Raw genomic sequence first — 24,011 nt, 5'->3', positions numbered from 1 at the left:
TGATTAAGAGAGGATGGGGCGGGTAGAGTAGAAAGAGAAGGAAAAGATCAACAACAACCACAAGATTAAGAGCGACTGTAGTTTTAACAATAAATGACAAAAATATTTTTTGTCAGGTAAAGTTTGTTGAGTGAAGTCCAACGAAAATATTGTGTATAGACATTTTGTGAACATACCGTCTGATATTTAATCTCTTTGTGGCTAACGGTTTAACGTTTAGTATCATCAGATACAACGGACAAGAAAACTGCTCAGAATTTCAAATATATTCTCGGGAAGCGAAGAAGGACAAATTAAAATAAATAAGAATTAAAAAAATAGATTGTAGCAAAACTCCTACAAAGTCTTGAATCACATTGCTCATCTTCCACGGCTGAGGACCACAGCCTACGATATTGCCATAAAAACAAGGCCAGTTATGAAAAAATTGTGTTGCCATAAAAAGGTACTAATGCCTATGCGAACTTAGCTCAGGTAATCAAATCAGCTGGTGTGTGACCGAGCTGGAACCTTCCTGCCAAATAGTTTGATTGAACATTCTAGAAACTCCGCTGAAGGCTATAAAAAGCTGGAATTTTGGATATCTCGATAGAACGACCTCTGATGCTACACAGAGGTATGTCATTCAGTTCAATCATAGGTGTTCTCACTTTTTCTACTTATTCTGACAAGAATAATCCTTATCTTACTAGAGACTATGTGAGTCACCTTTGTGACAAGACATTGTTATTCTGTCTGCTTAATTTGTTCTCAGTAATAACGAACCATCTTCATATTACTATTTAGTGTATAATGCAGCGAAAACTTGTACTTTATCCATTCGATGTCTCTAGAATACGAGGTCTGAGCAAGAAGTACAAGGATTGGTGCTATGAAAAGAAAACTACAACACATATCAATCCAGCATTTAAGCTCCTTCGAAGTAGTTCCCTTTTGAAGACACACACTTTATCCAGTGTTGTTTCCATCGATGGAAGCATTCCTGGAACTCCTTTTTTGGAATGGCGAGCAGCTGATCGTTGCGCTTTCTTAGATTTTCTCTGGGTTTTGAAATCTAGTTTTTCAAGTGGGATTTGAAAAAGGGAAAAGCGCAGGTGTCACCAAGCTTTTGGCAAAATTCGATGCAGTTTCTCTGCCATGGTCAGTGATGGAACCGCTGAGGTATGGTGAGACAACCACACTCTACTTCCAAGTACTGCTGCAATAAACAATGGAAGTGAGTGAGAACATTATAACTTAGTGTGTATGTGCGACAGAGTTCAAGATCAATCTGTACCAAGCTGTTTCACAATGCGTACTTTAACTCCGTTACCATAACAACAATCCCATTACTTTTTTATCAGACCCAGTACTTTTTGTTCATTTCAACAGATGTGTAAATGTAAAAACTAATATTTCAAGTTGATAAAAACTAGCAGTAAGACTGCCCTCCGGGTGGTTTTCTGCTAGCCCCTTGATATTTTCACATTTGATTCCCAATTCTAATAATTTTTAGATTTTACGTCTAATTATTTCTTTGTATAATAGCGCTCACTTGCCTAGTAAATATTGCTTTCATTATTTTATCAGTCATAATCTCTCTTTATTAAACAAACATCACGGTAGTCCAACAACAGTTTGTCAAGTTTTACCTTCACCTCAAAGCAACATAGAGATTTCAATTCAGCAGCCCATCTGTAAGCTTTACAGTGTGAGTGCGTGAGAAAGAAAGAGAACATTGCAAACAATGAATGAAATAAATATGAAATGAAAAAATCGTTTTAAAAAAATAGGCATTACTACAGATGTATACGCCCCGACTTTGTTGCTTCATAACAACCAGAAAATTGGATACTTTTTAACACAATTTTCTACAAATATCGCTTAGATATTGTGGCTTCAAAGTATATAGGAATTTATGGGAAAGAATTTTTCCGATGGGGGTAGAGTGAGGAGTTTCGGAAAATTCACACGGCAAAATATGCTTCTTTGTCACTTTTATTATAACTTTGAAAAAATCGAACCGCACTCTTTAAATCTTGCACTAAGAATAAGTACAAGGTAAAATTACTACCTGCTTTTATAGCAAGTTGATGCAGGTAATTTATTCCGACCCCTCCGATTTTTAGTTCATGCAAATGAAAAATCCGCATTATCTATGGGAAGACCCAATATGTATGTAGTTATTAAACAATGAACACAAAAAAGATACTCGTGGGGGATAACTTATAACAAATGTTTCATTAGTTTAACGCTTATAAAGAAGGCCAGACGTTTCGGACGTTAGTCTGTCACCGGAAAAATAAAGAATGCGAAGTGGTGGTAGGAAACCAACAATGTAAGTTACAAATAATATAAACATTACGTCTACATACACAATATATTCGTATTTAATTGCTAGATTCGATACGACTAGGTTCGATCTGTTCAACTAAAACCCCTTCTAGGTGGTATTTCAGCACGGCCTCAGTCCAATGACTGAAACAAGTAAATGATAAGAGATTATTTTACAAAACCCCCACTGATTTCACTAAAATAAGGACCAAGGCTTAGTTTTTTTTTTAAATATCTGAATGAAATTCCCTCCGTCAACAATGAGCATTCAGATTATTGTCAAACCTAATGCTTATTTCTTCACATTATTTTGAATTAATCGTGGATTATCTTGTAGCTTCGAAATTTCGACGTTGTCATTGTTTATTTTAAGAATGGCTTTGTAGGGTAGATGTGAGAAGCTAGATCAGGGCCATTTTAAATATAAAATAGGTGGAATATTTGGGCCAGATATGGCCAGTTTAAACGCTAAATGGTTAAGTCAGTTTTTTCAAGTAAACTTTTATCAAAACAGAACGAATTCATCTTTAAGAATATTTAAAAAGATTGCAAGCGTCACAGATTACCACCACCACCACCGCTACTACTACTATTACTACTACCCGTCGTTCTCTGACGGTTACGACGACGAGGGTTCCAGTTGATATGATGAACGGAACAGCTTGCTCGTGAAATTAACGTGTAAGTGGCTGAGCACTCCAGAGACACGTGTGCCCTTAATGTAGTTCTCGGGGCAGATTCAGCGTGACACAGTGTGACAAGGCTTGCCCCTTTGAAACAGAGATACAACAGAAACATGAAGAAAGAGTGAGAGAAAATTGTGGCGGAAGAATACAGCAGACTTTGCCATCACCCTTGCCGGAGCCTCGTGGAGCTTTAGGTGTTATAGCTCAATAAACACTCACAACGCCCGATCTGAGAATCGAAACTGCGATCTACGACCAGCAGTCTGCTGCCCTAACCACTGGGCCATTGCGCCTCCACACTACAACTACTATTCACGTATTGAAATTATTAGTGCCATATGTGGTCCAAGTGGGCGCTTGTCTATGCATTTTATGCTGTCATTTAGTTTTATATACGTCAGAATATTGATTTATTTATGAATTTTGTTATTAAGCCATTCTGTTTTGCTTATTAATATTATTTAATAATAATCGATTCTTTGAAATCGACAAAGAAAAACCAAGGTATTCAATGTCTTTTTTTAATGGCTTTCTCCAGAGCAGGGGTCGGCATAATGGTCAGTATTGATCCCTGATGAGGAAACCTGTGTGGCTATCCAAGGGCCTGATAAACACCTGAAACAATTTTGAGCATTAAAGGTGCTGAATTATTGTGCAGGTGTAGCTGCGTCGTAAAGAGTTTTGTTCCCGACTACATGGTTCCGGGTTCAGCACCATTCTGTGTGTGTGTGTGAGTGTGTGTGTGTGTGTGCGAGAGAGAGAGAGAGAGAGATATTGTGTTTGTCTCCTACCACCGCTTGACAACGGGTGTTGGTGTGTTTACGTCCCCGTAACTTAGCGATTCGGCAAAAGAGACCAATAGAATAAATACCAAGCTTGAAAAAGTAAATACTGGAGTCGATTCATTTAACTAAAAATTCTTCCAATCAGTGCTCCAACATGGCCGCAGTCTAAAGACTGAAACATGTAAAGGATAAAAGACAATCTTTTCTCTCATCTGTAAACTCTAAGGCACTGATTCCCAACCTTTTCACTACCAAGGGCCCCTTTTATTTAAGTGAGTTTTCCCATGGACCCCTTTTAATATGCTTATCCTTATGTATATATGTGAAGGCGCGTGGCTTGGTGGTTAGGGCATTCGGCTCACGATTGTAAGGTGGTGAGTTCAATTCCTAGCAACGCGTTGTGTCCTTGAGCAAGACACTTTATTTCACGTTGCTCCAGTCTACTCAGCTGGCAAAAATGAGTAGTACCTGTATTTCAAAGGGCCAGCCATGTCACATTCTGTATCACGCTGAATCTTCCTGAGAACTGCGTTAAGGGTACACGTGTCTGTGGAGTGGTCAGTCACTTACACGTTAATTTCACGAGCAGGCAGTTCCGCTGATCGGAACAACTGGGCGCCTCGTCGTTGTAACCGACGGAGTGCCGTATATATGTGTGTGTGGAATTTTTAATTTAGTTCACGGACCCCCAGTACTACCTTTGCGGGCCATCAGGGGTCTGCGGATCACAGGTTGGAAACCACTGCTCAAAGGTGCAGCCTTTGCATCGTATCAGGACAATATACCCCGCTAGGACAATTACCCCCACCCGACTACAACTACTCCCTAGGACAATTACCTACTCTTGGTTAATTACCACCTCTCCAATATATTAAGAAGTTTTAAATCGCCATCTGTTGTCCTTAGGGGTAATTGTCCTAGAACTCCTTTGCATTTCTTCAACATAAATAAGAGCGACACTGCCAGGATGAATAATGCTTTAGACAAGCTGTCACCGGGATGTGTTCTTGCCGATAACCTAATTCTTTGCTTCAGTTCTCATCGGTGAACGTGAGTAGTTTAGTGGTCATAAGTTAGATTTCTGGCGGGGTGCTGTGTCCTTGAGCAAGATACTTTATTTCACGTTGTTCCAGTCCACCTACCTGGCAAAAATGTACCTGTATTTCAAAAGGAGCCAGCCTTGTCACACTCTGTGTCACGTTGTATCTCCCTGATTCATGCTGTATCTCCTTGAACTGCGTTAAGGGCACGCGTGTTTGTGGAATAAATTTCGCGTTAACTTCACGAGCAGACAGTTCCATTTATCGTACACGTCGGAATGCCACTTAAAAATAAAAGTTCTTATCGATAGCTGTGCGGATAGAGTTGTTGTTAGTCCTTTAAATGTCATCGACTGCAGCAGTTTCTTTTTTTTTTTAACAATTTATGAATTCTTCGTACAAGGAAGCTTGATTGCAAGTTTGTGCAGCAAAGGACCTCGTGGTCATTTTAATTAAGGATTTGCATTCTGTCCCCAAGAACTGAAGTTCAGCTTTACTTTATTCCAGGTGGGCTGGTACGTGTTCTATTGCTTTAATAATAATAATAATAATAGGTATAACACTGAAGGTGTATTTTGGGTACTGGATTTGCAAACTCCTTATCAGTGGTCCATAAATGTCTTCTTTCCCTTGTGGTTGGGCCATGCTCTCTTGTATGGGGTCTAGTATAATCTGTGTTTGTCAGTTGACACCAATACAAGGGGTTATTAAAAGACGAGTTGGTCCAGTAGATAGATCATCAGACAACCATCTCATACATTGTGGATTTATTTACGCTTCAGGTGTTTTCTTGTTTCTGTAGTTGATTCTGCTATCTACGAGCTGGGCTTTTTTAATAACACTGGGCTAGAAAAATTTGTGAGGGCCCAGGGGTATATCTAATGACTTTCCACTTAATCGCTTGGGATCCTACACCTACTGGAAAACCCTACATTGCACTCCCTTGAACCTTAAAATTGTTATCCTAAGCCTCACCGAGGGCAACATGTGATAGGTTGGTGTCATACTGATGACAGGAGGTGAGGGCTATTTTAAAGTTGTTATAGAAGCCTAAAGCTAAAAATCAGCTCCAACCTTAAGAACGTATTCACTTAAAATTATCAAACACTCCCTTCCATTGTATTGTCGTTGCTTTGAAGGTGTGGCTGTGTGGTTAGAAGTTTGTTTCCCAATCACATGTTTCCGGTTTCGGCTCACTGCGTGGCACCTTGAGGAAATATCTTTTACTACAGCCACGGATCGACCAAAGCCTTGTGAGTGGATTTGGTTGACAGAAACTGAAGGAAGCCCGTTCAATGCCTGTATGTGTGTGTGTGTTTGTCCCCTACCACCGCTTGACAACCGGTGTTGGTGTATTTATGTCCCCGTAACTTAGCGGCTCGGCAAAAGAAGCCGTCAGAATAAGTAGTGGGGTTGAATCGTTCTACTAAAAGTTCTTCAAGGTGGTGCTTATGACTGAAACAAAATCGAGCGGACGAGGGAGCCTCTAGGTAGTGACTCGATCTGCTGGAAATAGTATTTAAATATTCTTCATATCTCCCTCAACTCCTTAAATATTTAATAGACATTGTGAAGTCGTAGATATATCTGGAAATAAACTTGGATGGTCACGACTGAAATGTCTTTGAACACGTATCTTCTCAGTTGGGGAGTGCCCGGGGCAGAAAAAAAAAACCTCACATTTCTATTCTTTTATTCTTTTACTTGTTTCAGTTATTTGACTGCTGCCATGCTGGAACACTGCCTTAAAGGGTTTTTAGTCGAGGCAATCGACCCCGGGACTTATTCTTTGTAAACCTAGTACTTATTCTATTGGTCTCTTTTGCCGAACCACTAAGTCATGGAGACGTAAACACACCAACATCTGTTGTCAGGCGATAGTGGGGTGATAAACACAGACACACACACATTAATATACATACACACGACAGGCTTCTTTCAGTTTCCGTCTACCAAATCCACTCACAAAGCTTTGATCGGCCCGAGGCTATAGTAAAAGACACTTACCCAAGATGCTACGTCGTGGGTCTGAATCCAGGACCATGTGATTGGGAAGCAAGCTTTTTACCATAGAGCCATACCTGAAAATTATTATTCTTCACTTTCTCTCTATCCTAAATCCCATCACGACCACCACCACTGCTGTTTTCTCAGTATCGGCCTTAAGAGATCGCGAAGCCATCAGATCCACAACTTCATGTTGTCGTCTGTTGCCGCCCGAATTAAGAGAGAATAAATGAAATACAAATTTTATGTAGTAGAGACAACAACGGGGAGCAATTAGCTGTATGTAATTCACTAATTTTGTCAACTAATTAGGTCTCTGTCGACTCATCAGCTTTATAAAGGAGGAGAATTTACCGACAACGTCCAATTGGTTGAAGAAGAAATAAAAATAATAAGAAGAACACAAAAGCATCGAATTCTTCCGGTTTCGACACAGAAAGTAAAATGCTTTATTTCGTAAAATTCTTGTTCTGTCAGAAAGAACTGATTTGGAGGAAGAGAAAAACAAAATCATTGCGATACGAGTTATTCTCTGTAAACTTGACATCTCTGATGAATGGGATTGATAATGGGTAATTAGCTACTAAATAATTGTACCGAGGTTAGTGAGAGTGAGTGAGAGAGAGAAAGAGAGCGAGAGAGAGGGGGGAAGGAGAAAAAAAACTAGGATAGGTCAAAAATGTCTCCCTCCATGCGACTGGAATACATAAATATATTTGTGCCAGCATCGGAAGAAAGATACGATGACAAGATATACGTATAGAGATAAGTGTGTGTTAATTTCTTTTGGTTATCAGGAACTTTGTGTCGTTTTTTGTCATCCTTCTTGATCTTCAAGGAATTCCATTGTTAAAGAAACTTTATCACCGGAGAAAGTAACTTTTAAGTTATCGCGCCCTTTCGTATATTGTTGTTGCAGTTATTGTTGATGTGTTAACTGCTGCTATCTTTGTTTTGAGTCAGTCCGGTAGATATCTGATTATAGTAGTCAACAATATCAGCAACAGGTGAGAGAAAGAAAGAGAGAAAGAAAGAGAGAGAGAGAGAGAGAGAGAAGGGGAAGGAGAAAGGAAGAGGTTAACACACACACATCAATTAGCTAAGAAAAAAGTTTCCGAGTCGGTATTTTTGGGTGGAGTCGGGTGGATATATAAAACCGTGGCTTATTCATGTACCCTCAAGCGAGAGTTACTTAAATGATACCCTTTACAAGTGTTGTCATTCACTTGCGCGAATCAATCACCTGGGTACGAGCGGATTTTTTTTTATACTGTAACAGCTTGCTTGTGTTACTCGGCTGGTTAATCAACAGGTAAAAACACACCTGCGCGCAAGCGCGGAATACCAACTAAGATATCCAGTCAATGCCACGTTAGATGAATTCATCCAATCAGCTAGGGTCTTATTCAAAAGAAGTTGGGCTACAGGTAATGTGGCACTCTTAATACAAAACACCTTCTTAGCAAAAACACCAAGAGTCAAGACTGGCTTCTGTAGTGTTTTGGGGTTTTTTTTCTCTTCTCTTTTCTTCCTCTTAGTTTTTTCCTTGTTCATCTCCCTCGGCTCCGTAAAAGGATGGCTACCTCACATATCTTAGCTTTATTTTGTGCCACAACTGGGAAAAACTGCGAAGAGCTGGGTGTTGACGAAGAACAAATTGTACTGCTGGTCTATTTACTCTACGATGTCACCAACAATAAGGTAATGTAGACACAAACAAAACTTCTCTAAAACTCCCCTCTCTCTCAGCCAACACCTCACTTTGCCTTGTTAATATTGATTTCAACTTGCCTTTAATGTATACGAAAATTTTTAATTTAGAAAACAAACTGATTAGTTTGCATAATTAAATATTTAAATATTTTCATTTCTTCTCGATCTACTTTTTAACATTTAAAAACATCTCAAATATTCATGTTTTTAAAATAATCTTATAAATATTCTTTGAGAAAAAAAAATGTTTATACATACATTTTAAGAAATAATCTGATTTAATCCTAGTTTAGTTTAGATCTTATTTAATCCTTCTTATAAACATACTTCTACAGGTGGTTGCGCTACAACAACATTTCGTGAAGCCCCAACCAAATGAAATTTCGGAAACTTTACTAACCGAAGATTGTAAAATAGAGACAGGTCTTGAGGAAGAGGTTATCAAAAACTCACAGCCCTTAGAACATGTTCTTGACGAGGTTTGCATCCTTTTATTACATTCAACACGATTTCTAAACTTTTAAACAACTTTCTTACTTCCTGTCAGTCCACGTCTCGACTCGATCGTCGTTATGTTTTATAAATTTCCAAATGTGTTTCACGACTATTGATTGATTGTAGCGATCGATCTTTCATTAGAAAGACTTCATCACAATTCACTTTTTATTAAACAATGTCTTTCTATTTGGATAACGATCTATCCGGTTATTCAATCAATCTAGTATTTCTTCTGCTTTTAAACTGTAAATATCTTGTCAGTTGATACCGGTTGATGACATGACTCCTGTATGGTGGAAGCAGTCTCGAATTTCATGAAAACCACAATAAAATACACTATTTTCCCGGTTTCCAATGTAAATACATAATTAAATCATGAAAGATGAAACAATAATTTCACCCTTTTCTTCTCTTTATATCGAGTTTTACTAATTTCCTCATTAAATCAACATTTACTTAACAACTCCTCTGACTGTAAAGCTTTTTGTAAAAGAACTTTAAAACGAATTTTTTGGCTTTCTGTTGCGAAAGATATAAAATGGTTTATCTTGAAACAAACTTCGCAAAGAAATTCCACAATTTTCTTTAGTGATTCGCTCATTGATGAGTGTATGTGTATATGTCTGTTTTAGTCTCTGTGTACGTGTGGTGTGTGTGTGTGTGTGTGTGTCTGTGTGTTTATATATATATATATATATATATATGAACAGGGGGTTGGAAACTTTTTTGGGTATTATTTATTCCCCATTACATGTGTTTCATTTGTTAATAGGAGTTTTGATATTAGCTTGCGGAAAATATTTTCCTGCATTTTTTACTTTTATACATACCTCACACAAATATAACATCTATATATGAATTTGGAATGTTGAAATCTCCCTCTCTCTCTCTCTCTCTATACACACACACACACATATATATATATATATAGTTTTTATCAAAGCTGAAAAAACTTCACAAACTTGTTTAGAATACGACTGTGACTGTCTGATGATCAGTCCCGTGAAACTCTGGTAAGAGTGTGTGAAGTTTTTCCAGCTTCTATAAAAATACTATTTTACTCCACCCATCGTGTGGGCTCGCATATATAAGCATACATACACACATACATACATGCACACATACATATACACACATATATATACACACTCCTGCATACATATACACACATACATGCACACACACATACGTACATACACACACATACAGATACACGCATGCATACACACATACGTACACATATATATACACACATACACGCACATACATACACACATACCTACATACACACACATACATACATACACACACACATACATACACTCATACGTACGTACATACATGCATGCATACATACATACATACATACATACATACATACACACACATATTAACGTTTGCTTTTATATTCAGTAATAATAAAAACAATTTTACATTAATCTGGAGGGTTACTCTATATTTCTGTAGAGTAAAACTTTATTATTCTTAAGCAACAATATTATTGATAGTGACTTCGAAGTTTCGGCCAGTTAAGCCAGCGTTCGACGAGGTCACTGCCAGTCATATTCTTGTCTAAGATTAATAAATTTACGCGCGCGCGTCAACATGTTTATGTGTGTGTGTGTGTGTGTTGGTACATACATCCCCTTTTTTTTTTCTCCTCTCTTAATATGTCAACCAGTGTTGGCAAGTTCTTTCGTGTTGCCGGACAGAAACGGAAATCAGCTGGTTGGTTGTACATACGAAATTTACTGACTTAAAAAGCAGCAAATAAATAAATAAACTGAAAAATAAATCAATGCTAATTTATATTCGTTTGTTTCGATATAATCGTAAATTGTTCTCTAGAATGCTGTGACAGTATCGCCTTTTTCAAGGAAACCAGTTGACACGTTCATACAATATGTTATATTATGGTGATAATCAAGTTTAACAATGGTGATTGCATATTGACGCTTTGTGGTATATATATATATTTGTTGTTTAACAAGTATTGCTGTCATATCGTTGAACAAAGTCGCGTTAACTTAATACTTAAGTATACAAAGATTTGGGCATACATACATACATACATACATACATACATACATACATCGGAACCAACATACATGTGTACACCTCCTTCCTCTCCCCCCTCTTTCTGTACGACGGGGTGCTGAAAACTTCCTGGTTTGGGGGTAAAAGAGAACACGGGAGGATCATTTAATTATGATTCTATTCAAAATATTCCTTTCTCAGATTCTCACACAGATTGCAGAGGTCCTTCAGTTTTTCTCAGCCTTGTAAAAGACCTCGGAAGGTTAGGCCTCCAGCCAGACCTTCCGCGACACCCTTAAAGCCAGGAACTTTTCAGCACCTCTTCGTGTGTGTGTGTGTGTGAGTGTATATATTATGCATATGTATGTATTTGTGTGTGCGTGTGTGTGTAAGTATATATGTGTGTATGTGTACGTGTGTGAGTATATATGTATGTATATATATATATGTATGTGTGTGTATATATGTATGTATTATGTATGTGTGCGTGTGTGAGTATGTAAGTATATATGTATGTATGTGTGCGTGTATGTGTGTAAGTATATATGTGTGTACGTGTGTGAGTATATATATGTATGTATGTATATATGTATGTGTGTGTATATATGTATGTATGTATTATGTATGTATGCGTGTGTGAGTATGTAAGTATATATGTATGTATGTGTGTATTCTTAAAGAAGGATATTGTTGAGAGCGACTTCGAAGTTTCGGCCGGTTAAGCCATCGTTGGGTAGAGTAATGCCTCAGATTAATGTAAAATTGCTTTGATTATAACTAAACATAAAAACAAGCATCAGCGTGTGTGTGTGTTGTATTTGTATACAAATACACGTATATCCAACATGTAATACGTACATATATAAACATACACATCGGCACATACATACATACAACACACATACACCCGCAAATATATATATATATATATATATATATGCATACAAACACGCATCCATACATATCAATTCAGCTTTTGACAATACTCCAGGGAAAGGCATGAATGTCACAGCGCTCCATTCCCCTTCCCGGAACGGTAAACATCGAAAATGTCCAGAGAAGACAAACGAGTGCCTTATGTTTCAACTGTTTATTTTCAAGTTATTTGAAACTCTGTGTGTGTGTGTGTGTGTATGTATGTATGTATGTATGTATGTATGTGTGAGTGTGAAAGAGAGGAACAAACTGGAAGTAGATGCGTGTGTTTAAACAACATATGGTGGAGATGTATACAAGTATGTGTGTGTGTATTTGTATAGAACATACTATATGTGTGTGTGTGTGCATATATATATATATATATATATATATACACACACACACACAATAGTCCCTCGCCATATTGCGGTTTATTACTTAAACTTACGTCGACTTGTCCTTTGTGCTGTTGTTTTGCATTTATAATCAAATAAATAGATACAAATTATAAAAATAATTAAAAAAAATATACAGTACATTACTGTTTCTACTTCGCGGATTTTCACCTATCGCGGGGTTTTTTGGAACGTAACACCCGCGATAGTCGAGGGATTACTGCTTTTATATATATATATATATATATATATATATATATACACACACCTTAGCAGTTCGGCAAATAAGTACCGATAGAATAAGTACTGGGCTTACAAAGAATAAGTCCCGGGGTCGATTTGCTCGACTAAAGGCGGTGCTCCAGCATGGCCGCAGTCAAATGACTGAAACAAGTAAAAGATAAAAGATAAAGATACATATATATAAATATATATATATATTCATGTATATATACATACAATTGTGTGTGTAAAGAACGTGTATAGGTATATACAATTGTGTGTATGCGTGTGTGTGTGTGTGTGTGTAGAACATAAAGTGGGTAAAAGAGCGTGGGTAGCCGTGCATAAAACATAAGGTGTGTAGATTGTATATAAACGTGTATAATGTGTATAGAACATACTGAAAACAGATGTATGCAAATACATGTGTATAAAAACATAGGTAAGTGTATACATCGGTCTGTATGCGTGTGATAAACCATACCGTAGGTGGATGTATATACAACGGTGTGTGTAACGAATATATTTCATGTAGACATATACAAATGAGTGTGTGTGTGTGTATATATATATATATATACACACACACACATACAAATGTGTGTGTGTGTAATAAGCATACTATAGGTGTATATGTATCTATCCAGCGCGTACGTGTCAGCTGTGACTTGGTCACTTAGCCAAGTAACAGCTGACAGAAAAGTGGCTTCATTTATTTATTTTAATCTCGGTTGAAACCATGTCAAAGTTTTAGAAATATAGAGAGATTGGTGAAGAACTTGTTGGGAAGAAATCAATATTTGAACTACTGAATTCACTTTCTGTCACGAACACTGCTTGCCTTGGCCTGTCCTCGTTGAAGATATATATGTGTGTGTGTGTGGTGTGTATATATATATATATATATATATATAAAGAGAGGGGTGTGCTAATTAAAACTAGTTTTATTTTAAATTTATTAACCGCTATAAATATAGCCTGACCTGTATATCGAGAGAAAAGGATAAACACACACACACACACACATACATATGTGTGCGCGTGCATCGCATCATGGACACATGCCTATCTTTATACGACTTCAGTTTCTTTGCTTTTTTTTTTACCTATGGCATATACCATTTCGTTCTCAGCCGGAGTCCATATAACCCGGGACGGTGGGGGGGGGAGAGAGTCATATGACCCGTTGGGGTCCACATAAAAGTTTATTAAAATGCCCAGTAGACTGGTTAAACTTCTGCTATGCACAAAATATTTTAACAATTTTTTAGGAGCAGGCGTGGCTGTGTGGTAAGAAGCTTGCTTCCCAACCACATGGTTTAGGGTTCAGCCCCACTGCGTGTCACTTTGGGCCGGTGTCTTCTACTATAGCCTCGGGCCGACCAAAGCCAAGTGAGTAGATTTGGTAGACGGAAACTGAAAGAAGCCCGTCGTATATATATGTGTGTGTGTTTGTGTATCTGTATTTGTACTCCCACCATCGCTTGACAACCGCTGTTGGTGTGTTTACGTCTCCGTAACCTAGCAGTTCGGCAAAAGAAACCGACAGAATAGGCTTATAAAGAACAAGTCCTGGGGTCGATTTGTTCGACTAAAGGCGGTACTCCAGCATGGCCGCAGTCAAATGACTGAAACAAATAAAAGAAAACAATTTCTAATAATATTTAGCTATTAAAATATAATAGGATCTTTTTTAGGGTCCAGTAGAGGAAAATGCGAACCAAAGGGGTCTGTAGGTTAAAAATGTCTGATGGCCTAAAAAACACACGGGCACATTAGCTGCATCTCAATTTCAGCAGCGCATATTCAGGACAAAGAGAGTTTTAAATGCTTTAAACTTTGAGGAAGCACCAAACTCACTTATAGGATTTGGGATGATTTTTGTAAATATTTTTTCGAAAAGTAGAAGAAGAAGAAAAAAAAAAGGCGTCCTAAATGCCATCAAATTCAGTATTGAATCCATTCACTGCCGAATTTTTTACTCATATTTCTTGGCTTTTCCAGGTGTCTTAGGAGTTAAAGTAATATATAGTATTTAAATTTTCTACATATGTGAATTATTTTGGAAATTATGATAAATTTTTCGGAAAGTCCCAAAAGGGGATCGCTGAAAAAAAGCACATTTATCCTTTGCTATTCAATTGCAATAATAAACATTTTTTAAAAACTAATTTTTAAACTATAGTGTCAAATGGGAATGTATATGAAATATCAATGAATGATATAGATGGGAAATGCCCCCCCCCAAAAAAAAAACGTTTTCAATAACAGCCAATATTTTTGTAGTTCAAAAATTGCGATTTATGACATAAAATGTCTTCTAGAATTATCCAGAGCTAATAATCACAGACTTTAATTACTAAATATTGTTAAACATACCTCTGCAAATGCAATCTACTGTCAGCAATTAGAGCGTTTGAACCAAGCTTTGAAGAAAAAAAGACCCACTTTAGTGAATCGAAAAGGAGTGATGTTTTATCAAAACAATGCGCGACCCCACACTGCAAAGACCACATCACAGAAGATCGAAGAGCTTGTTTGGGAAAAAATTCCTCATCCACCTTATTCTCCTAACCTTGCTCCTTCAGACTGCCATTTATTTCGTAGTTTACAGAATGATTTGGGGAACATAACTTTCGCAAGCCAAGAGCTAGGTTGGGAAAAAATTCCTCATCCACCTTATTCTCCCGACCTTGCTCCTTCAGACTACCATTTGTTTCGTAGTTTACAGAATCATTTGAGGGACATAACTTTCGCAAGTCAGGAGGAGGTCGAAATTAACATTTCAGAGTTCTTCGCTTTGAAACCAAAAGAGTTTTATATTGATGGGATTAAAAATCTTGTAAATAGATAGAAGGAAGTCATAGATAATCAGGGAAAGTACACTGATGATTAAATTTCAATTAAATATAACATTTGATCAGTTGTTTTCTTTATTTAAAATTCGGACAGAACTTATGGGATGACCTGATACATAAGTAATTCACTTTAAATACAACGAACAACCAGCAGTGAGACTGTTTTTAGCAGATCCCCAAATGGGGCTCATGGCAGGCAATGGGTTAAGGTTTTCAAAAATCTGAAATACAGGGTGACCAGTGTACTCCTTATGCAGTCTATACCTATCCTTATTATGAGTGTTACCATAACGTGCATATGAGTGTACGTGTGGATAAACTTGCACCCGTGGGTGTGTATGTCTCAATAGAAAACAGGTGAATATGTTTTGTTACTGTATGTGTATACGTTCAAATATGTATGTTTTCTCTCTCTCTCTCTCTCTCTCTCTCTCTCTCTCTCTCTCTCTCTCTCTCTCTCTCTCTCCTATTTAGTGTTAATTTTTAGGTTGTGAAAGAAAGCATCTTGTTTTGTTCATCGTTCTTTAAATCTTAAGGTGTTGCAGATATGAATGTATGTCATTATTCAGTTTTATTTCAAGATTTCTTGCTAATCGAGAAAAAAACGGTATCTAACCCAAATCCAAGGCTCCTTCGTTGGAATTTCAACATCAACAGTGTATGTATGTATGCTTTGCTTTATGTATGTATTCTCATGCATATAGTTGCATATCTAGACAGCTCATATATACTTAAATGATAAACTTCTGGAATGTTTTACAGATTTTTACTGTTCCAATGACGGATTGAATCTGTAGTCTTCGAATTAGTTTTCTCCTTTCTGGTTTTGAGAAGCCTTATTTCTCAAGATTGGTATTTAGGCAGTTCTATATTTAAGAGATGAGGAATTATGTACATTATTTACATTTGACGGATATTTATCCTCATCTTGTTTGTTGTTAACACAACGTTTCAGCTGATATACTTCCCAGCCTTCATCAGGTGCTTTGGGGAAATTTCGAACCTGGGTTCTCGTTCCAGGCAGTGACCTCAATAATAATAATTATAACAACAACAACAACGAAAAATACCTTATGCATGAAACCCCAGGTCCGAAATTTCCCCAAGACACCTGTTGAAGGCTGGAGGGTATATCAGCCAAAACGTTGTGCTAACAATAAATAAGATGAGGAAAATATCCGTCAAATATGTAAATCACGGCCTTCGTGTAATAGTTTGTAACAACCAAACATTTACAATAGCAGAACCTTCTTTGCCAAAGTAAAGAATTTCCTTGTATTAAAGTAACCCATTCCCTAAATAGGCCGTTAGATTTATAAAACTTGGAGGTCATAAGATTTTGTGAACTTCATGCTTTTCTCAGACACATTAACAATACAAATGATCTTAAATAGTTATTGTTATTAAAAAGCAGATCAACCATGATTAAGTTGACCCATGACCAAAGGCAACCGAGAGGACACATCACGCTAATGTAGTCTTAGACGCCTATGAAAAAGACAAGATGGTCACAACTGGAACGTCTTTCGTCATATGTTCGATGAACGCTGATTTGCAACTAAATAACATCGACAGTACAAAATAGAGAACAGTACAGGGCATGTATAGAGTAGCCAGGGTGGTTGCCATCCGTTTTTCAACCTCCACTGATGCAGGTGTATTCTCCGTGTATCAGTAGCTGACATGCAAGCGCAGGCGTGGCTGCGTGTTAAGAAGCTTGCTTGCCAACCACATGGTTTCGGGTTCGGTCCCACTGCGTGGCACCTTGGGCAAGTGTTTTCTACTATAGCCTCGGGCCGACCAAAGCCGTGCGAGTGGATTTGGTAGACGGAAACTGAAAGAAGGCCGTCGTGTATGTGTGTTTATGTGTCCACGTGCGCGCGCATTTATTCACCCTCCATCCACCGCCTGACAGTCGGTGTTGGTGTATTTACATCCTCGTAACTTAGCGGTTCGGCAAAAGAGACCGATTAACTAAGTATCAGGCTTCAAAAAATAAAAATATGTACAGAGGTCCAAGTGTCAAGCAGTGATCACACACACATATACACACGCACACACATACGTGTATATATATATATATATATATATATATATATATACGACGGGCTTCGTTCAGTTTCCCTCTACCAAATCCATTTGCAAGGCTTTTATCAGCTCGAGGCTATAGTAGAGGACACTTGCCCAAGGTACCACGCAGTGAGACTGAACCTAGAATCATGTGGTTGGGGAGAAAGCTACTTACCACACAGAAACTCCTCAGAGATTTAAAAATAATTCAAACTGTAATAAACACAATTTCTGTGAGGGCACGTAGTCAAGTGGTAAAGGTGTAGGATTCACAATTATAATGTCATGGGTTCGATTCGTGGACGGAGTTGCGCACTGTGTCCTTCAATAAGACGGATCATTTCATATTCCTAATTTACTCAGCTGAAAACGATTACCAACCCAAGTGTTAGTACAGCTCCCATCTCTCTCTCTCTCCACACACACACACACACACACACACACACACATATATATATATATATATATATATATATATATATATATATATATATCAGAGACGACTCAGGCCCTCAGCGTCACTCGGGCCCATCACCGATGTCGCATAAGACACATGCCTGCTCGAAGAATTTCCCGTTTTCCGCTTTATTTCTAGCCCCAAATAGCCTATTTCTATATCGAACACTATGTATTTCTCTATTTCTAAGTTAGGAGTAAAAATAAAGCAATCCCGCAAAACACAAGTGATTTTTACACACAGACAATCAAATAACGACAGCGGAGTGCACAACAAACACTAGCGATCTGACTGTCGCCTGTACACTTGACAAGAGATGCCAGTTAGTCTTTTACACCGACCAGGCTGGATAATTTTGTGTTCCTTTAAGAATATTGTAGAACGCAAACTTTACATAGATTGGAATTTAAATCCTAATCTCTATAGAAATTCATTGTTTCAAGAAAAAATAGAATTTGAATTACTTTTAATTTTTACGATTAGAGATAGCAACTCGGGCTGTAACTTCTGAGCTCGAGTCAGACTCTTGTGAACGATACCGAGAGAACGTCTGCTACGAATGATATTTTTTGACACAGGACACCTCTAAGACGACCGCCAGACGCTGAACGAAAAGAAATGAACAGTGACCAGGCTCAATAAAAGAAGCCCGAGTTATTGGCTGCAATTACATACTTGAAGTCAGTGCTGGCAGAAATTAAATCAGCTTGCAAATACGCGTTCACTTTACTAAATCTACTAAACTTATACTCGGGCTAAGCCCGAACAACCCGAGTGTCGGAGTCACATATATATATATATATATTCGGAGTTTTCATATATATATATATGTGTGTGTGTGTATGGAGGCGCAATGGCCTAGTGGTTAGGGCAGCGGACTCGCGGTCGTAGGATCGTGGTTTCGATTCCCAGACCGGGCGTTGTGAGTGTTTATTGAGCGAAAGCACCTAAAGCTCCACGAGGCTCCGGCAGGGGGTGGTGGCGATCCCTGCTGTACTCTTTCGCCACAACTTTCTCTCACTCTTTCTTCTGTTGGCTTGCTCGCTTAGCCAGCGGGGTGGCGACATTTGAAGGCTAAAACAATGTGAAGCGCATTGTGACCAGCGATGTGTAACAACATCTGGTGGCCTGGTCGGTCACGGTGATATATATATATATATATATATATACACGTCCCTTCCTCTCTCCAGCTGCCACATCCTGGATGTGACAGCTGAGTCAATGATTGTGGAGTGGGAAGAAAAAATGCCTGTGTCTGTTCCCGACTACAAAGGCAATTATACTAAAATATATTACTTTATAACGAAGTCATATTCGCTTGCGAGTGACGGCTATTGTTATTTTTATGCAACTTACATGCACATGTTACATTCATACACGCATGTGCGCGCACGCAGACACGCAGTCACTCAAGCGTAAATGTTGACTTTCATTCAGAATGGTCAGACTTCTAAACAGACTTCTTCCGGCAGTCCGTCTGTTGCAACGACGAGGGTTCCAGTTGATGCGATCAACGGAACAGCCTGTTCGTGAAATTAACCTGTAAGTGGCTGAGCACTCCGCAGACACGTGTACTCTTAACGTAGTCCTTGGGGAGAATCAGAGTGTGACAAGGCTGGCCCCTTTGAAATACAGGTACAACAGAAAGAGGAAAAAAGAGTGAGAGGAAGTTGTGGTGAAAGAGTACAGCAGGGTTCGCCACCATCCCCTGCCGGAGCCTCTTGGAGCTTTAAGTGTCTTCGCTCAATAAACACTTACAAAACCACAATCCTATGACCGCGAGTCCGCTGCCCTAACCACTGGGCCATTGCGCCTCCACTTAACAGACTACAGAATAAAATAAGGCGTTTAATGATGATAAATTGATAAGGAAGTTAAGACAGATCACTTCAGTCCTTCAGAACTGTTTCCTTGTCTCTTTAAAAAATCTGAATTACCCTCCTTTTTCTCGCGACAAAACAATTCCCCATCCTAGTCTAGAATGAGTCTCTGTTTAAAGTTAATTTATTATCGTCTAGTTTTTATGCGCTGCTTTCAAACAATAAGAAAGACAAAAAGATACCCGCCCCGCATGTACATTGCCCCAGACAACCACGCACAAAGTAACGCACATTGTTTTATACCTACATACATATATACATCTATTTATATATGCACGTATGTACACCTCTTACATACATTCATACCGTTTGTAAAATATTGAGATAGATAATACAATCTGACATAATCGTATATATTCTTCTAACATACATGGAACTATTTTGAAAACCCGAGACAAATACATAAAATGATAGAGAGAGGAGGGTTGATGTAGATTGATTGGATAGAGTTTCAAACGTTAATTGTTTTTACAAAACTGCGAAATGAAACATTTTAATCTTCAGTTGCATCTTATAACTGTTTCGGAGAACCTGTGCGCCAGTTCATCTGCACTCATTGAAATGCACAGGGCTTCCTCAGAACAGAGACTAGAAAAATCTCGAGAACGCATTATATGGATATGCCTTTTTTTATTATCGACCATTTAATGTTGTATTGCGCGGTACCTTCCTTAAGTCTCTAGACCAGGTCATCGAGGGGTGTGCAGTGTCTCTTATTAAAGGCTACAATATGGTTTCAATATCGATTTTGGAAGGAACCTGCAGTCGCACCAAATGCAACTGCTAGCGTTCTCACTGTGAATTTGTACATTAAGTTCTTCCGAAGGCATTCATTTTTCAGTGAACATACATTGCTGTCACTGAAAGTATTGGGTCATCCCATAAATAATGCGTTTTTTAATACTTCTTTTATTTTTCAAATTTAAGATAAACAAATTTTTTTTAAAATCTAAAATAAACTCTCCTTCATTTTCTACAATGCTCTTCCCTCTACCTGGTACACTTGCAAGGCCTCTCTTCCAAAATTCACTTGTCCATGACGAAAAATACCCCTCCAATACTGTTCTGACTTCATCTACAGAATTTATATTTTTTCCGTCCAAATGATTTTGAAGACTGCAAAATAAATGATAATCAGATGGGGCAATGTCCAGCGAATATGGTGGGTGGGGCATCGTTTCCCATTCAAACTGCCCTCGCCTTTGGAATGTCATTCTCGCTGTATTTGGCCGAGCATTATCCTGAGGGAAGAACACCTTTCGTCTTGAAACCAAAGATGGTCGTTTTTCTTCTCGCAGTAGATATCATTTGTTATCGTTTGGTTTGGGCTTCTAAGTTCAGAGTGGATTAAACCTTTCGTATCCCACCAAACAGTTAACAACACCTTACGTCGGTGAAGACCTTCTCTAGCTTGGGGTGCCGGTGTTTCGCCTTTCCCTACCCGGTGAATTGACATTTTCATAGAGAACCCATTTCTCGTCACTAGTCACTATTCGGTCCAAAAAATGTTCATTCGTGAGACGTGACAGCAAAGAAGAGCACACATTCACTCTCTGCGCGCGATTAGACTCAGAAAGTTTGTGAGGAACCCATTGACCTATTTTGCTGACTTTTCCGATGGCACGCAGGTGTCGATGAATGGTTGAATGACCAAATCCAAGCTTCTCTACTAGTTCCTCAACAGTTACGATCGGATTTTGTTCCACTAGGATGTGCAGGACGTTCTCGTCGAGTTCTACCGAACTTTTAGGACGAGGCTCGTCTTCTAGGTTGTAGTTTCCGGCTCGGAATTTCTGGAACCACCGTTGACACTGGTTTATGCTTATTGTCCGATCCCCATATACTGAATTAATATTCCTCGCACTTTCTGTTGCGTCATTGCCTTTATTGAACTCATAAAGCAAAATATGCTGAATATGCTTCTTTGACACTTCCATTATAGCTTTGAAAAAATAACTGTTAAAATCGAACAGCACTCTTCAAAACTTGCACTAAGAATACGAACAAGATAGAATTACTACCTGCTTTTACAAGTTCATGGAAGTAGTTTATATCGTCCCCCTCCAACTTGTAGTTCATGCAATTGAAAAAAACCGCATTATTTATGGGATGACCCAATATTATTGCTTATCACATTGTTTTCCAATCGGTCGTAACCAGTCTTTCTTCTATTTCTAATTTTCCCTTTATTGTGTCAGTGCTTATTATTAGTTCTCTTCATATACTCTTCATTACCACCCTTGTTGCTGTTTCCAACGCTTCTATCATTCAGATTTTTCAGCATATCTATTATTACTCATATTATTTTTGCCATTATTATTTTATCATATTATTTTTTACATTATTATTTCTGTCATGGCCATTTGGACGTGCTTCATTAGTTTCTTCTATACTATTACGATTCTTTTTAGATAAATCAATTCTATCTTTACCTCCACCAATTCTGTTAGTTAACTCCGGGTTTATCTTTCTATTATTGAGTTTATGAATATAGTATTCGTTTTAGATGTAGTGTACGATACTTTTACTGTATGTCTATTAAAAATCTTATAGTATTTATTAGATTTTGGAAACTGCTTCTCCAATGCAGCAAAGAAGTTCCTAGCAATTTTGTATGATACTTGTCCGAAGATTGGATTATACAACAAAACATTGCATCTTTTATACTTTTGTTCGGTTTATGACTACTACTATAATCTGTGGTAGGGTCATTACCAGTTATAATTAATATTTAGATTAGCCCTATTTTCCCTTTTAGTTTTTTTTTATTATGCCTTTTACCTTCTTATGACCACCTTCCTCTATTTTATGTTTATAATTTCTTCTCTTAATTATGGTTTTGTGCTATTATTATTGTGACTATGTACATTAATACGATTATCTTTAGGTATAGATTTTCTCAATATAACTTGGTCTAGCTAATGCTACATTGTAATAATGTGCATGCGAATTAAATTTCATTTCACTTGCCGAAAGTCTAGATATTCGATTGGATATATTGTTTATAAGTCCTTTTATTATAGAGAGTGGGTGATTAGATATTTTATTTAAGTACCTTAGGTTTTCGTTCGGTTTATCATGTGGTTCAAACCCGGTATCCAGACTAAATGTTACATTAAAAAAATGTATCTTACAGTAATTATTTTCTAAGTAACAGATTGCCCGAAAATTCTAAAGAATTTAATTGGGCGTTTCTTACATCTCTCCATTTCTACTTTATTATACCTATCTAGTACGAAGAGAGCGTCTTCCTATCCTAGGAAACCAGGACTCGATCTGGAATAGGTTATACACTTCATATATGTTCCGATGAGATCAGTGACTTGTTCTGAGTCATTTGACCCTAAATGCAGAATCTGCATTTAGGGCCAGAACCGTTTTGAATAATGTTAGCATGGACGTTTTTGTAAGCAAGCTTTGATCTTGTACCACCAATATGAAACATTCAGTCTTTGCTTTCAGTCCTGAACTTCTCAGCAACTGATAGGTTGTTGTTTGTATTATTATTACTATTATTATTATTATTGTTATTGCCTTTGCACAGCTTCTAACGTTGGAGGTGTACTGCGGTATCAGCTGTTCACTACCAGTGAACTAAGATAACACCTCGTATTTTTCGAGCACTTTCCAGAGTATTCGAACGGTTCCAAGCAGTGCTGTTTTCTGCAAGTGCTCCACCCTAATTGCAGCCCTTATTTGTTCCATGTACTTCTCAAGATTTTTACTCACTGTTCCCAGGGCTCCGACAATTATTGGTACTACTACCACCTTTTTCATCAACCAAAACCGCTTAACTTCCCAAGCTAACCTGTTATATCCATCGACTTTTCTTTCTTCTTTATCGCATACCTTGTTGTCAGCTGGGCATGCTATACCTATGATCCAACATTGTTTGTTTTCTTTCTCAATTATGACTATGTCTGGCTTTCTATTCTCTATCTCATGTTCGCACTAAATCATAAAATCCCACAGGATTTTTGCATTATCTTTTTCGATGATGCTTTCAGGTTTATGATCGTACCAATTTTTTGCTCTGTCAAGTTCATACCCGTTGCAAAGTGCCCAATGGACAAGCCTTGCTATATTGTGGTGGCGTCTCTTATATTCCTTCTGGGCTAGTTGTTGTTGTTGT

The 24,011-nt window shown here is 37.9% G+C and overlaps 1 protein-coding gene across 3 annotated transcripts in view; it reads left to right on the top strand.

Annotated features, from left to right (window-relative positions):
* Window positions 1–7,517: 7,517 nt before the first annotated feature.
* LOC115209360 (epithelial splicing regulatory protein 1) overlaps window positions 7,518–24,011 on the top strand; it is a 90,857-nt gene continuing 74,363 nt past the window's right edge. For 2 of the 3 annotated variants that reach the window (XM_029777732.2, XM_029777731.2), the window contains exons 1-2: window positions 7,518–8,532; window positions 8,880–9,023. In XM_029777732.2, coding sequence (XP_029633592.1) covers window positions 8,407–8,532; window positions 8,880–9,023 — 270 coding nt within the window. In that variant the 5' untranslated portion in view covers window positions 7,518–8,406. The remainder of the gene's footprint in view (window positions 8,533–8,879; window positions 9,024–24,011) is intronic. The other variant, XM_029777734.2, reaches the window with a different exon arrangement.

This window comes from Octopus sinensis, linkage group LG3, assembly GCF_006345805.1.
Source record: "Octopus sinensis linkage group LG3, ASM634580v1, whole genome shotgun sequence".
Lineage (NCBI taxonomy): Eukaryota > Metazoa > Mollusca > Cephalopoda > Octopoda > Octopodidae > Octopus > Octopus sinensis.
This window is presented reverse-complemented; position numbering and strand designations above follow the sequence as displayed.